This window comes from Numenius arquata, chromosome 6 (genome assembly GCF_964106895.1).
Source record: "Numenius arquata chromosome 6, bNumArq3.hap1.1, whole genome shotgun sequence".
Taxonomy (NCBI): Eukaryota; Metazoa; Chordata; class Aves; order Charadriiformes; family Scolopacidae; genus Numenius; species Numenius arquata.
Window position 1 is genome coordinate 65,013,950 of NC_133581.1, and position 15,401 is coordinate 65,029,350.

The window sequence follows — 15,401 nt, forward strand, 5'->3', positions numbered from 1 at the left end:
AAAAAAAAAAAAAAAAAAAAATCCCAGAACACCAAACACCAAAACCAAACCAAAACAAACGCCCACAACCACACACCACCCCACCCACAAACAGACACAAGGGAAGATGAAGGGAAATGATTTTAAACTCAAAGAGAATAGATTTAGATTAGATATTAGGAAGAAATTCTTTACTGTGAGGGTGATGAGATGCTGGCCCAGGTTGCCCAGAGAAGCTGTGGATGCTCCATCTGTGGAAGTGTTCAAGGCCAGGCTGGATGGGGCTTTGAGCAACCTGCTGTAGTGGGAGGTGTCCCTGCCCATGGCAGGGGATGGGAACTGGATGATCTTTAAGGTCACTTCCAACCGAAACCATTCTATGATTCTATGATTTTGCTGGATCATTAGTTTTTAAGATGGTCTTAGGCCCCTGGCTAAACCAGCCACTCAGAAGCAATGTGATGGGCTCTCCCAGTCTGAGTATATCAGGAGGGAGTTTTTCTACAGGGCTGAGCAGACCTTCATGTAAATTAAGATAGAGTGCATAAATACTATGTTTTAGCTTTTGTCTTTGAAAAAAATAACCATCAGAAAGTCAAAGCATGTAATTATTCCAGGTACTATCTTTTCATGGTGGGTAGCTCCATTTGTAGCTATTAAATAGCTCAGATGAAAATTCTGGCTCAGGAAGTTCTTGAGTCTTTGGCAACTAAAAGCTGAAAAGAGACTGGATCTGTTGTGTGCCCTGCTCTAGTCCTCAGCACCTGCGGCGGTTTGGTCAGAAATAGGATGTGGGCAGAAAGGCTCTGTGTTTTGGTCCAGTATGGTTGTTCTTGTGTTGCCATTCTATATTCTAGCAGTGAAATATGGCTTGAATAGTTATCTCTCCATGTGTTAACAGTATAGTCAGCTTTGGAATAAGACAGGTATCTGCTCTAGTGGAGAATCCACAGGGATTTCCTCAGTGTCACATTTATCCACTGTCACGTGAAAAGCTGGCTGCACTGCCTTCTTTCCGATACTGAGTTGAGTCTTCCTTGGTCATACCTTTGTCTGGTGTAAATCTGTTGTGACAGGAGTGCCGGAACAAACCTGCTGAGAATCACCACCATCACCGCTGTTCTCCTGCACCCAAGAGCCGATCTGCCAGCAGGCATCAAAGCGAGATGCTTTTTCTGGAGGAGGGGACATAGCAGTCTAATTGGGCTGGAAAGCAGCGTCCTTTCCAGAACTTAATAAAAATTAAAAATGGAACCAACTTCTTGCTGCCTCCAAGATTGGAAGTTGGGGAAATAGTTCTCACTTGAGCTGAAATTAGTTGAGAAGAGAGCACTATAATTATATATACTCAGGTATTGAACTGCACATGCTTGTTTGTACTCCACTATCAGGAAGCAAAATAACAGTATTTCCCACTAATGCATTTGAAAGTCTAAGGCAACATCTCATTGTTACTTAGCAACTTCAAACGGTGGTGAGCTCTTCCAAATTAACCCCTCTGGGTGTCTTTCCTGTTAGAAAACAGGCACAAGTTCATTCAGCTGGTCTGCATTTGGAGAAGTGGTATCAGCTGGCTGTCTTGGTGCTCACCTATAGAGATGTATAAAACTTTTGTCTTGTGCAGTCTTTCCTGATGTTGCTTTTGTGTCTCCCTGGCCAGAGGGTGAGGAAGAGGAGGAGGATGAAGAGGAAGAAGAAGAAGAGGAGGAGGAAGAGGAAGATGAGGAAGATAAAGACATAGATTCGATGGATGAAAGTATGGAGGGTGACACGGAGCTGCCAGGTTTCACGCTTCCAGGCGAGACCTCCCAGGAGCCTATAGCTGGCCTGGAAAACCCTGTGGCCCAGCTGGCTGGGGTGTCCTACCAGGTTCCTGACACCATCGAGTGGGAGCAGCAGAACCAGGGTCTGGGTAAGAGAAAAAGCCTCTTCTTCCTTTAGTCTTACAGAGGACATGTCTCCTGCTCTTCACCTTGCATGGGGCAGCCCTTTCTGCTGGGAAGTCTCATGGGTTGGCTCTCAAGCTAAACACACAGCAGGTTCATTTCTGAAGAAGCCTCATCCACCAGTGACAACTGGTTGAATGGGGATGGGTCCCAGGCAGAGTGACCTGAGTTTTCATTTTGGGGAGAGCTGCTCTGAGTACTCCAGACCTGCTCCTTCATTCCCAGAGTTTAGTGTTGTCTTGCTGCAAGGGTGGACAAATAAAGAAAGTCTCTGTCTGACTATTAGAGAACTAACTGCTTTGAGAGGCTCGTCAAATAAAGAAACCCTAAAATTTTTTTATATGTTGTGTTATAAGAACTATCACTTCCCCTGGATGTTAAATTCTGATTTAAGCTGGCAGTTCTTCCCCTGTAATGCTTTAGCATTGTTAGCTTCCTTTGAATGGAATCAAAGAGCGTATTTCAAGATCTCTGTAGGAGGGTTGCTTTTTGAGGGCAGATTGACTTTGCATCAGGTCTGATACCTCTCTGTTCCACTAACTCTTGCTTGAGAAACATCGTATTGCATGGTTTCCATGTCAGCTGTGTTTCACGTGTCCTGTTGTCCCATCAGGCTGTACAGGAGCTGTTAGGGAGGAATAATTATAAGTGTTTAATGGCTTTGTTGTTGGCTTGGCTTTGGCAAGCTGGATTAGAGGTACATGGCCATGCTTGGAGGAAAAGTGTGTAAGAAACATAGGGTTATGATGGTAGTCAAGCAGCATTATTTTCTATATTCAGAAGTGCAGAGGGCTGGCTTGGTGAGCTCTCTGTGACTGCTAGCAATGGTGAGAAGGTGGCATTAAGCTGTTGACCATCTAAAGCTCTTTGCCTGATTCAGGACCATAAGTACCAGGATGGATGGCTTGGCAGAGCTTTGCCTCTGAATCCAGTGCCAGTATTGCTCTGTAAAGTGTTCAAGAGAGGGAGCATTTTGCAGACTCTGAGGTGTGTCCCCACACACCAGGCATCGTGCTGTGCAGCATGGAGGAAGATGGCACTAATATCTCTTCGGGGATCTTGGTACATTTAACCATCCCAGCAAGGGTGGCTGATGCAACGTCATCTGGCTTGGTCTCCAGGGGGCTCTAATGGGAGCCCTGTTCCCAGAGTGGGGTGCAAGGCAATGGTTAGTTTGTCTGGAAGGGTGCCTAGAGTCCGCTGAAGATGCTGCTGTATATGACATCGTCTGTTGCCATAAACTTTGGGGCTATGGAGGAGATTGTTCTGCATAAGGCGTCAGGTGCATCTCTGGAGTCACGGCTGTGTTTCCAGTCCAACCACCTTCACTGCTGGGGAAAGAGGCTCAGAGTAGGAGATACCCATCAGATGCGTTGGTAGATGAGGCAGATGAGAAAGCAGAGACCAGAGGCTGAAGCTGTCCCTGGTGTGCAGTAAAACTCTCTGACTGGAGAGGCTGTAATAATTGTGTACAGAAAATAAGGAGGCCTGGGCTATGAGACAATATGTAGCTTTAACACTCCTTGCATAATAACATCTGTTATGAGGTCTTCTTGCCCTGGACAGAGCCATTCCGGGGGATGTACTTTGCAGTGTCTCTTCTGGAGATCTGTTTCTGAACATACGGGCCCAGTTCCGTTTCTGATGTTTAATATTGCATCGTCTTGCAGCCTTTATTGTCTACCACCTTCTATCTTTCTTAAAACTTGGAAAGGCCATCTTTCCAAAAAGTTCAGACATGGAATAAATTGACTGTGTGGCAAAAGGCAGTATTTTTCTCCCTAACTTACGTTTTATTGACCCTCATCCAAATTGGAGGAGCCCTTGTGAAATCTGTCAGGGTAGGTCAACTGTAAAGCACTGAGTCCAGGCACCTGAGGTACTGGATGGACATTAATTTCTGCGTTCTCTGGAAGTGAACTGGGTTACCTGTCACCAGCTCCAAATGGTTTGGATTGCCTTTTATTTTTAAGCTGTTGTAGTCTGTGCAAGCAGAGGAAGAGGGAGAGGATGAGGCTGTGGCTGGGGCTGAGCTGAGTTCATCTTTAGGAGTTAGATGGGACTTCTGTGCAGTAGTGCTGTAGGCGAGAAAAGAGGGGACGCAGTGGGATCAGTCTCTCTGCTTGTGACTCACCCCTGTTAATCCACCAGGTAAACACTTACGTAAAGAGCCATTTATTCTTTTTAAAGAGCCATTTATTCTTCTGTCTAGATGACCTTAATGACTATTTGATATTGCTTCCTTCCCCATCTACAATGTGCTGATGCCCACAGTGCTCCTAAGAGGAAGGGAAATTATTTATGTTTTTAGAGGCACAAAGAGAACGAAGGACTTTCATGAGCTCACACTGAACATCTGAGGCCAAGCAAGGAGCTGAACCCAGGTGTTCAAAGGGCTCATTTGCTGGCAGTGCATGGGAAATGGGAGATGCTGTCACATCTCTGTGGTGGTGCTGGGCTCCTTTTCCCTGAGATGCTGCTGCGGTAGTGCAGCCCTTCCCCTCTTCCCAGTTTGTGCCAGCTGGGAGTTTCTGCCCTGGTTCTTTGGCTCTGGGTGCATGGGTACATGCTGGGCTACTGCTGTGTCCATATCTGGCCCTGGTTACGTGTTTCTTTATGGCCTGTATTAGGCAGAACAGAAAGGGTGGAAAAAGCGTATGGTTCGTGTCAGCAGGGGGAGGATTGTTAAGAACAGAAGAAATCCCCCAAACTTGGCAGGAGGTCAGAAGAACTGCCCCCTTTGTTCTGCTGGAGAGACCAGACTCACTGTGAAGGGCTTGTAAAGCTTTAAATCTGCTGGATGTGTGTGTGGACTATTTATCTTTGAAACCTTTTTTCTGTAAATGTTATTCATCTAAAACTACCTCTTTGAAATCCATTTCCTTTAAGTGCTTTTCTTCTAAAGCTAAAATTAACTTGACTTTAATTTTGAGACGGCTTCGTAACCGCTGGACGTCCCCAGGCGCTGCCCCTGGAGGGAGGAGCCGCAGCTCTGAATGTAGCTGGGTCAGGGGCACTGTGCTCCCGCCTGCCCCAGCCCACGGTGTGTGCCTTTCTGCATCCCTCCCTTTGCCAAATAATGCTGAGATGTGAAGAATTTCCCATCTTGTGCAAGTGAAACATCCTTTAGGGAGGGAAGTTGTTCTGCTTGACGTGGGATATGGCACAGGAAAGGAAGATAACAGCACCCAGCGGAGTACAAGACAAGGGTGCACCATCTAAGCACCAAACTTTTACAGTTGGCATTTTCCGTCTTTAAAATACTTTGCACATAGGTCCTTCTCCTGGGGGTGCATCTGTCCTCTGGCCTTCAGAATTTTCACATTTAACGCTAAAATCTATAGTAGAGAAGAGCCCAGAAGTATTGGAGTAGCTATTCTCAGGTCAGTTGTTATTGAGTTTGCTTGGTCTGATGGCTGACACACTGAAAATCCCCAGAGAGCAAGTAACTTGATCCACAAACAGCTTGGCAGAGCAAGAGACAGCTTGGATTTTTGTAGTGGTCAGTGAGAAAGTGCTGGAGAAACAGAATCATTAAAAAATGTCAATTCTGGGATGTCAGATGGTCCTGCATTAACTCCAGCTGAGCAAAAGCAATTTATATGTGCCAGTAATGAGGCTGTCAGTTTTACAGTCCATCAGCTGACTCTCTAACCAGCAATATTTAGATGAAAAGTAAAGCAGAAGGTGATGTCATCTGTGCCTTTATAAAATAGAAATTGATCCTCCAAAAGCAGTTTTGATGGCCTCCATCTCTGGAGAAGGAAGGTCTGAATATGCTTTGGGATCTCTTCTGGTGTCCTGTTCAAACGCTTTGTCTTCAGAGGTTGCCAGTGAAGGACGTGGCAGTACTTCGGGATCTCTCTGCATTGTGTATGAGATGACTTTGATCTTTGTCTACTTGTTTCTTGATCTGTATGTAGGTGGTGTGTGATAGGTGAACACTAACTCTTCAGAGAGTATCAGAGCAGCAAGGAAACTTGGGCTTTCTGGGAGTGAATAGAAATACATAATTTTTCCCTGCTACCTCTTTTGTGATGAAATGTTTATGCGTTACAAGGAGAACTGCACTTGGTTTAGATGGGTTCAAACCTACTGAATAGTTTCTGGGTCCTTTAGTTATTCCTCATGAATGTTAAAGTAGATGGTCTTTGTTGTACACCTCCGTGGAGGTCAAGGCCCTCTGCTTCTGTGTTGCTGGTGGCTACTGTGACTGTGCTCTTCTCCCGCTTCTTAAGAGTATTTATTCTCCCAGTGTCTGCGAGAATCTTTATTTTACAGACCATGAGCAAAGGCATAACTTTGTGTTAGAGCAAGAAAATGTCCCCAGGCTCCCAAGCTATTTATTAATGCCGTAGTGCTTACCTATCTTCCATGTCCCAAGGGGAAAAACTCCGGCTATCCATAGTAAGGTAGCAGCAGGAGGTCTAGGGCAATTTCCTCAGCCTTTAATTTTGCTGCTTTGGGGCGTGCAGTATTTTGCTTTGTGAATTCGAAGTGTCTGGAGGTGTTTGGAGTGACAATGACATTTTCATCTTGAGGCACATAGGGCTGTGACGTTTTGAATGTATGGCTCAAGGTCTCCAAGCAGAGGTTGTTATGGTGGACTTTGGTTCTTTAAGGTGCTGACTGAAACAACCAGCTGCTTATCTGAGGCCACCACTAGTAAGAGATAACAGCAGTAAACAGAGTAGAGACTGATTTGAACCATGAACCTTAACAGAGGAAACTCCATTGTTATGCTCAAAATCTTGTTTTATGGGCAGAGAGGAGGCACACCTCATATAGATAAACCCAAGAATTTACTGCTGATATAATTCAAATCTTTAGATGATTATTAGACTCTTATAATGATTATTAAAGGAAAAGAAATAATAGTGCAGTTAGGATAGTTATACACACACTCCTTAATTTCTGTGCTTTATCCTGGTGTTGTGCTCATCCTTGGACCCACTTCTGTGGATCCTAAGGTTGGTAGTTTCATTCTGGGGTTTGTGGTGGGTCATCAACATCTGGAGTCCTTTGTGAGGAGGAATACGATGTTCACATTAGAGTAATGGAAGGTCATATAACTCTCTCACCTGGGTAATGACAAGGCACTTGCATAATAAGGACACTTTTGAAATGTGATTTGTTTTTTTAATGGGTAAAAAATATTTGCAGCTCTGAGTAGTTACTTACAGTGAAAATAGCTCTAGCTGTATTGCAGATCTGTGATCGCAAATTATACTGCATAAACCATATAATGGGTGTCACTGGTTAATGATGGTGAGGCAGAGTAGTGGAAGATGATGAATATTTGAAATGTCATTTTTACAGAAAGCTCAGATTAATGCTTTTGTGGGCAAAAATAACCAGCATTAGGAAGACAGAAGCTGAGACTTAGAAGTTAGTAGTATGTTCTTTAATTGCTGCCCAAAATGGATCTATTTTAAGTACTCTTACAGCTCGCGTTATTGGAACATTGGAATACCTGTTAATCTTTAATGCATTTATCTTCTTAATTACCCTGAAAAGGGTATCCATGTTTTACAGGTGGCAAATAAAAACACCAAGAGGCCAAGTGACCCCACTGGTTTCATGAGGGAGCCTTTCACAGAGTAGGGATTTGAACAAGGTGAATTAAATTAGTGCCTGGGCATTTTCTTTCTCTTGCTGGAGAAAGGGTGTGTGCACCTGTATTTCTCCCTGGAAAAGGTGCAAAGGATCACACAAAAAGTCACCATTCCAACAGAACGGACCGAGTCTGAGGAAATCCCAGGTGGGAGAGGCTGGCAGGAACCAGGATCAGGAGCGGAGCCAGCAAATTTTTCCTCCCGATGTGTTTGAAGCACGGCTGCCTGCAGCCATCCTGCCCCCTGCAGCTTTGCCCCGTATGTGTTTATGGGAGTTTTGTTGCACAAAATGTTGGCCACGTGGGGTCTGTGTTCCAGACGGCTGCAGACTGAAATGAGCAGTCTCAGAAATATAGATGGTTATTTTTCCTGTCTTTCTGGGTGCTCCAAATAATTTATACAGTTCCATATGGTCCTTGCTAGCTCCCCTCCCCTCTCCCAAGCAGTAATAAAGCTCCCATCATCAGTCTGTGCCTAAATCAAGTTTCTGCTCCTCGTGAGGGACGTGTATTCTGTTTGGAATGACTTCTTTTTTAACTGTTTTAAGAGATTGTTCATGGTTGCGTCTTAATCTGGAGCACTCGTATTTAATCGGGTCTGCCTTGTCAAAGGACGTTTTGCATCCGCGTACCTGTAAACAATGACGATCCTCTTTGCCGGCTCGGTGTGACATATGCTGCTGTAATGACTGAGCAGCTCCCAAGAGGGAACAATTCGCATCGGAAATGGCATTTTCCTTTCATCAGACTTTATCCCAAGGTGTTTTGGGGACTGCGTCTCTTTCCCCTCTCTAATATTGCTTCTTTCTTTGACTTGACTTCCTCCTACTTCTGCTCCAAACCCTGCTGAGATAATGAGCCCCGCAGACCCGTCCTGCACGTGCTCTGCAGCGTGATGCTTGGTGACACAGTGAGAAGCAGCCCTATGCCTTGTGCTGGGACCTTGGACGATGGGACCTTCCAGGAGATGCAAAACTTGGACAAGTCTCAGCCTGACCTACCACCCTGCTCTTCCCCTTTTCCAAGACTGCTGTGCCCATGCAAATGAGGCCCATGTGTTTTAAATGGGGGAAGCTGTCAGTGTGTCTGTTCTGCTCTGAACCGGGATGAGGTGTTTCCAGCCACGGAGCATGAACCTCTAGTGGGGTAGAGCCATGTCCTTCCTCTTGGAAGCACCTCAACTCTGTCCTCGAAGCAGAAATCAAGACCGAGAGAAGGGAACAGCAACAAATAAAACAGAAGATTGGAGGGTGTTTTGGTGATACGCAGCTCTGAAAGCAAGCAGTTCTCAGAAATAGGTGAAATGATGCCATTGCTTGTGATAAAAAAGGCTTGCTGGGGAGCAGGGAAAGGCAGCCTGCAGCAGCACCAAGCTCCTGGGCTTTCCCAGCACAGGAGGACCCTTTCTAACAGGCTTTCTGGAAGCTCGGACCTCCAGTTGCTCTTGCTGGGCCAAGAAAGCAAAACTGGAAAACTCAAGCACGTGGCTGAGCATTTTTGACCTTCTCCAGCTGTCTGCCTCCATCCATCCGTTTGCTACAGCCTTTAGAGTTAGGATGTGTCTGCCTTGGAGCATGGCTTGGCATTTGCTGCTCCGAGTAATTGATCTTGTTTTTTCACCTGGATTAAAGGATAGGGTCCATTAGCCTGCGCAGAGCTCCGTGCTGAGAAGGACCAAGCACCATCTGGGTTTCTGCACAGGGTGGTGAGGCCGGCATCCTTCTAGACTGTCAGCTGCCTTGGCACCGGCTGTCTGTCCCCTTGTCTGTAATATAAATCATAGTGTCTTCCCTCTCTTTTTAATCTGCAGTAATCCTTTTTTTTTTTTTTCTCACGTCTGCAATTCCAGTGTATACGTGTATCCCATTTCAGTGTGCTTTGCCTCTTCTTCTATCCTTCAGTTTATACGTGTCAGAAAACTTGACTCCATTTAGGCAGAAGAGACGGCTTTCAGCCCTCTCTCCCTTTGGATTTTAGTAATCACTTAGCTTGATTGAAGAACCCAGGCAGGGCAGTAGCTTTCCCTGGGTGAGAGTTATTAATTTGTCCTTTATGTGCTAGCCTGGGTGGCCTTTGCCTTTTAAAAAGAGGCTCGTCCTTATGTTGAAGAAATCGCATTTATTTTCTAATAGTGATCTCTACCATGGTGCAACAGATCTGTCTGTTTTCATGCCATTTCAGCCCTCTAAAAAAAAAAATGGAGGGAGGGAATGCAAAGGTTCGTCGGCCTTGAATTGCTTCTCTCCTTACAGGGGTTTGCGTCAGAGGCCGATCTTTTGGGTTAAAATGTTGGCTCCATTGCAGAGCCGATAAGAGAAAAATAGCAGAAAAGAGCTCATTGCAATGAGTAGCAGGGAGAGAGAGAGTAATTTATTGAGAGGATAGTTTTAAAATATTCCTTTCTAATGAGACTGTAGATATGTTTCCTCTCTGCTTGGTCAGCACAAACTACGAATGACTGATGCTAAACCTACCTCCCCTCTGGTGTTTGCTCAGATTAAGACTGCTTGAGGATCAAAGGAGATCCGGGTTCCTCCCTGGAAGGATGCTCTCTTGATACGTGTATAAATCCTGCCCTGCCTGGAGTGCATTAGGAACATGTATTGGAAATAAGTAAATTGCTTAGATTTTGACTGACAATAAAATAATTACCTCAAACCTCAAGCAATTGTTGTTTTGCAAAAATGCTGGGTATCAGCGTTAATCACAGAGAGAGGTCGATACGGGGAGAATTACTAGAGGCTTTTGCTTTCTTTTTTTTTTTTTCTTTTTTTTCCTTGTTTTTGAATAACTCTAATCACAGCCTCATCCAAGCCTGGGATATAATAAAGGGCTTCAGCAAGGCTGTTCCCTGATAGCCTATCATTTATTTTAATATACAGGCAATGCCATCTGCGCTTGAGGCTTTATTAATGTGAAGCGAGGCCAAGAGTTTCTCCAGTTTTATTCCTTTTCCAGGTTGCTCTCCCCATGTCCCCCCACTTCCCTCTGACCACTCCGGCTGATTTTCTCACCCAGGCTTTTGCACAGTCCGGTTTTGCAGCAGTGGGAGGATGCTGAGGCTTGTGCTTGTTTTTAGCAAAGGGGCTTGATGCAATCGCTGGGGCTGAGCTCTGTCCTCCTGGCCACCCCTTCTGCAGCCACAACGTGTGTCCCCGGGGGACCCCCCGTTTTGTATAGCAGTGTCACATGCTGTGCTCCTGTCGCTATCCCGTTAAGCTGGACGTGCTGTTGCATCCATCATACCAGCTTATGGGTGACCGTGCCGAAATGATCCGGATGCTGCTCCGAGGCCCCATAAGGAACCCAGACCTGACACACATGGCATCATGATGGTCCTTCTGCGCTTTTGCTGCATGTGCAAGTTGAGCTGACGTTTCTCTTTGCACACTTGAGGAGAGGTCTAAGGCCAGTGGAGGATTTCAAAGGGCCCTGGATGGCTTCCTCATACCACCCCATTGACCTGGCATGGGACTGCCCTCCTTGAGTTGCCCTGATTTTGCTCCCTTTCAACACAGCTGTCCCAAAACCCAGACTTGAGCGTGTGCATTGGTTTAAGATCAAGGAGAGACCTTGGTGTCTGCCCTTCCAGTCCAGGCAGAACCCGTTTCTTCCTGTGAGTAAGCCTTGGGGAGGGTGCGGAGGGTTGCTTTGCCCTGCTCAGTTCTGACTTTCCTCGCAACTGTCCATAAACAAGTCCTGGAATATGATAAGGTAGGATTCAGTATAAATACCCTGTCAGAAAAATACCTTCCTCTTGGGTTTTGTTATTTTCTGTATCTGTAACAACTGGTTAAGTACAGTCTCTTTCTCTTTTTTGGTTGTAGGGACTGTTGGGTAGGGGGTTGAGTGTAGCATTAGACCAAATGAATAGCCTCAACAAAGCAATGCTTTCTGGTTATACGTGCTCTCCCGTAGCCAGAACATGTTCCTGTGAGTGCTGTTTGTGAAGGCTAGATTTTACTAAGTGCAAATAATATGCTGTTGATTTAGAAGATGTTTTGGGGTTTAGCAGGCAAAGATATAGTCCTCCAATAGACATCTACTGCCTGTAAGCATGTGCAGCTGTGTAATAGCTAGGCTGGAGGTGGATTTCTTTGTCCAGAGAAGTTGTGGATGCCCTGTCCCTGGAGGCGTTCAAGGCCAGGCTGGATGGTGCTTTGAGCAACCTGGTCTAGTGGGAGGTGTCCCTGCCCATGGCAGGGGGGTTGGAACTGGATGATCTTTAAGGTCCCTTCCAACCCAAACCATTCTATGATTTTATGACTGTTAATCTTTAATATAAGATGAATCTGCTTCAAGGCATTGATTATAGTGTCCACTTTTGTATCCTATCCTGAAGATATTGGACCCATCCTGCCCTGTCCCAGGCCCTGGGTAGTGATGCAGAGGTTTATTCCACAGTCACTCTAAGCTTGGGGTGACTTGGTGTTATTGCTCAGAGTAAGCATCCCTGCTGAGTCATGAAAGAAAATAGGACTTATTTATGGCCGGGTGAGTAGGGAATCGTAGATGTTGTTTCTGAAAGAGATCCTGGAGAAAATCCTAGGAACAGTCAAGTTCCGGGGGGGCGGTATTTAGGCTGAGAGTTATTTTTATTGTTAGCCCTGTCACCATAAGAGAGTGAATTTGGATGGTGAGCTGGGGAGTCTGTTGGCAAAGAGTAGAAATTAAAGCAAATCCTCTGCTCCAAATCTTTATGAGAGGAAGGGGAGGATGATACGTTAGGAACAGTGGTCTGGTGGGATGTGGGGGAACAAGGGAACAGAGAGAAAAATAACAGCTGTCATTTTGACCCTAAATACTCAGTGCCATTCTGCCCATCTGGAAAAGATGGAAGAATGCCTGTCCACAGGATGCTGAGGATGATCACAGTTTGCACGTTGGCATCTCCATTCTGGTGGGCAATTTCACAGAGGAAAAATCCATCCCAGTCTTTCAAATACAGAAACCCTGCATCTGGCTCCACAGGTCTCTGAGCCACAAAGCACCGGGTGCCTGGAGAATGTATAAGGGGAGCATCATTCTGTGATTGTCCTGTTGAAAAGCTTTTCCTAGACGGATGCTGTTGGTCACTGCCAGCTTTGCCAAGCCAGCCAGACCTTTGGTCTGACCTAGGCTGGCTGTAAGCGGAGCCTGGTCTCCTCATCTGTTTAATTAATGCCAGTGCTCCTTTTTTCTTATGTGTCCTTGAGCAAATCACTTGCCCATCCTGTGCCCGAGTCCTGGTGTTCATAGACAGGACAATATAGATGCTTTTGTGGTGGTTTATTCACTTAGGTTCTTTTGGGTAGATACTGTCTATCTTCACAAGTTTATAAAGCATTTATCACATGAGTGTGTTATCTCAGATGGCCTTTCAGCTGTCACAATAATAGAAATAATTAAAAAGAAATTCCTTCTCTTCCTCCCTTTATTATATTTTGCTCCTAAACAAAATGTTGACAGTTGCTGAGACAAAAACATCTATTGAAGCCTGCTAAAGAGGAAAGCTGGGACCCCTATATCAGCAGTAAGTTGCCGCAGGATGGAGAGTGAGGCAGGGAGGTATCATGCCCTGCATTTAGGCTTTTCTGTGGGCATCCATCTTTCGAGACGGGATGCAGGGCTAAGCTGATCCAGTACAGGCATTCTTACATTCTCTTCCTTAGGCACGAGCTTCCCCCTTAACCATATTCCAGGGACAGAAAGTGTGTGGTTTTCTGTACCAGCAGGGAGATGTGACTCAGTAAGTAAAAGTACCTTCTGAGACACTTATCTGCACAGTGTCTTTCAGACTCACCAGGCTCCCCCTAAAACATCTTTATACTGAAATCGGAGATGTGACCTTGTTGATCATTTAACTCAGGGACCAAATACATGCATCTGAGTGCAGACACCAGTGCAAGTTTATATAGTACCCATCCCTTGCTGAGGACTCTGCACATTTTTGGGGGGTCTGGTCTGCCCTACAGTTATTCTCGCTGTTGGGCTGAGCTGATTTCCTGCTTGCAGCACAGGCAGGATCTTCTCTCAAGTCCTCAGGGCAGAAAAGCTGGTGCAATAACATAGAAAGTAATGGCATTTTCAGCAAGGCACCAGATAGGTTTGCTCTGTTTCACAGGGTTTTTGTTCGCTGTTCACAGATACCAGAATGGAAATTTTCTTCTATGTATAAATTGCCTGCAGATTCCCAAAGCCACCTGGGTTATGGGTCCAGCAGCTCATATGGAAATACGTGGTTTGTTGCTCTTTTGGCTTTGATAGATCTGTTTGTTATCTCTTAGAAATGGACTTTAAAAATGAAACTTAAGCTCCTATATCCCTTCAAGTTCAAATAAATGTGGGCAAATAGCATTTCTCAGTCAAGGGACAGATTTATAAATCAGGATGTTGTGATGAACTGGTTTGAGTCAACAGTTCATCTGATCCATCAATCAAACTCCTAACTAGGCTTGATCAGTGATTGCCTAAATCTGTGAATCAATTCACAACATTATAGGATAAAGCCAGTAATTTATGTTTAGAACTACATTTCGGAAGTACTCTGCAGTTTCACTGTTTTCTGTACCTACAAAGAATTGCAGATTTTCGGTAGCCCGTAGAGGTTTTGTTTGTGCTGTGGAAAAGGCAGCCGTTCCCCAGGGGATTCCCTGTGCAGAATCTTCACAGCTATAAACTAAAAAAATGCAGTTTATTGAGGCCCAGCGCTCTCCTGACTGATGGACCGTGCGTGATACTTTAGAAAGAGACAAAAGAAACTTCTGGTTCCCAGCCTTTTCTTGGCTTTGTGTATTTCTGAAATATGCTGTTGGGTAACAATTTCCTTCTCAGGGAAGGCTATTAACATCGCCTTTGAGATTAGAGCTTGCTCACTGACTTGTTTGTAGGATTTTGCAAGACCTGTTGGAAGATAAGAGACCAGCCTCCTGCCTGAAGTCTGATGAAATGCCTGTGTCTTTCTCCAAGCTGATTACTTTTAGCATGTAACGTGGAGATTTATCTGCACACCGGGAGGTATAAAACCCTGGCAAAGGTCTCTAAATATTTCATAGTGCCTTCTCCTGCTGCTGCTTCTTGTCTTTGTTGACCTTTGTCGCATTCTCTTACCTTGTGGGTAACGCCATGTCCTACAAACCTTCCAGGCTGGAGATGAGAGTCTCCCATGGTGAGTTCGGACTACGATCTCCAATCTCCCTCCAATCTCCCCATTTGCTTGGGGTGCAAGTGAGTCTCTGTGTGATGGAGCACGTACCCCGACACTTCCCATCACCTGAAAAGAACCTGGAGGTCTTAGGAGGAGTAGCTGCCCCACAGCTGGGCATGGGCCTTGAGGGAGGCTCCCTTTGAGCTCTGACTCTGTTGTGTGTCTCACCTGGTGGACATGAAGCAGCTGGTCAGTAGGGGGTGAATGGCTCCTGCCTGGTGCATGTGGCCATGGAGGAGGAGAGAGTCTCTAGCATTGATCTGCTGACATGTCGAGTCATGTTGAGGAGATGGTCATCAAGAAGAAATCAGGTTGCATATGGTTGGAAATGCTGCACACGTGAATTCGGTTCTTCAGTGTATCCACTGTCCTTTAAAACCACAGAGCAGTCAGGCCACTACCAAAATGAGCTTAAAAAGTGTCCTGTATTTATTCCTTCCATGGGGCTTTTCAGTGCCTTCTTTGTCTGTAGGTCTGACATGATACAACACGTGTCAACAGGAAACTTTCTGGCCCATTTCATGGGCTTTGGGATCTGAGCAGTACAGAGTGGCCATCAGCATTTAGATAATAAATATTTGCTGCTACTTTGAAAGCGGATTAAGCTCTGAAGCTTTATCCAGATAATTTTGTGAAAGTTCTCACACGTCAAATCATTTCTTCATTATTTGAACAG

At 45.3% G+C, this 15,401-nt stretch overlaps 1 protein-coding gene across 1 annotated transcript in view; it reads left to right on the plus strand.

The window, feature by feature from the left end:
* The window catches only part of ARMH4 (armadillo like helical domain containing 4), a 61,361-nt gene that overhangs the window by 23,586 nt on the left and 22,374 nt on the right, over nucleotides 1-15,401 (plus strand). The window contains exon 5 of the mRNA XM_074149830.1: nucleotides 1,640-1,891. Within this exon, the coding sequence (XP_074005931.1) occupies nucleotides 1,640-1,891 (252 nt within the window). The remainder of the gene's footprint in view (nucleotides 1-1,639; nucleotides 1,892-15,401) is intronic.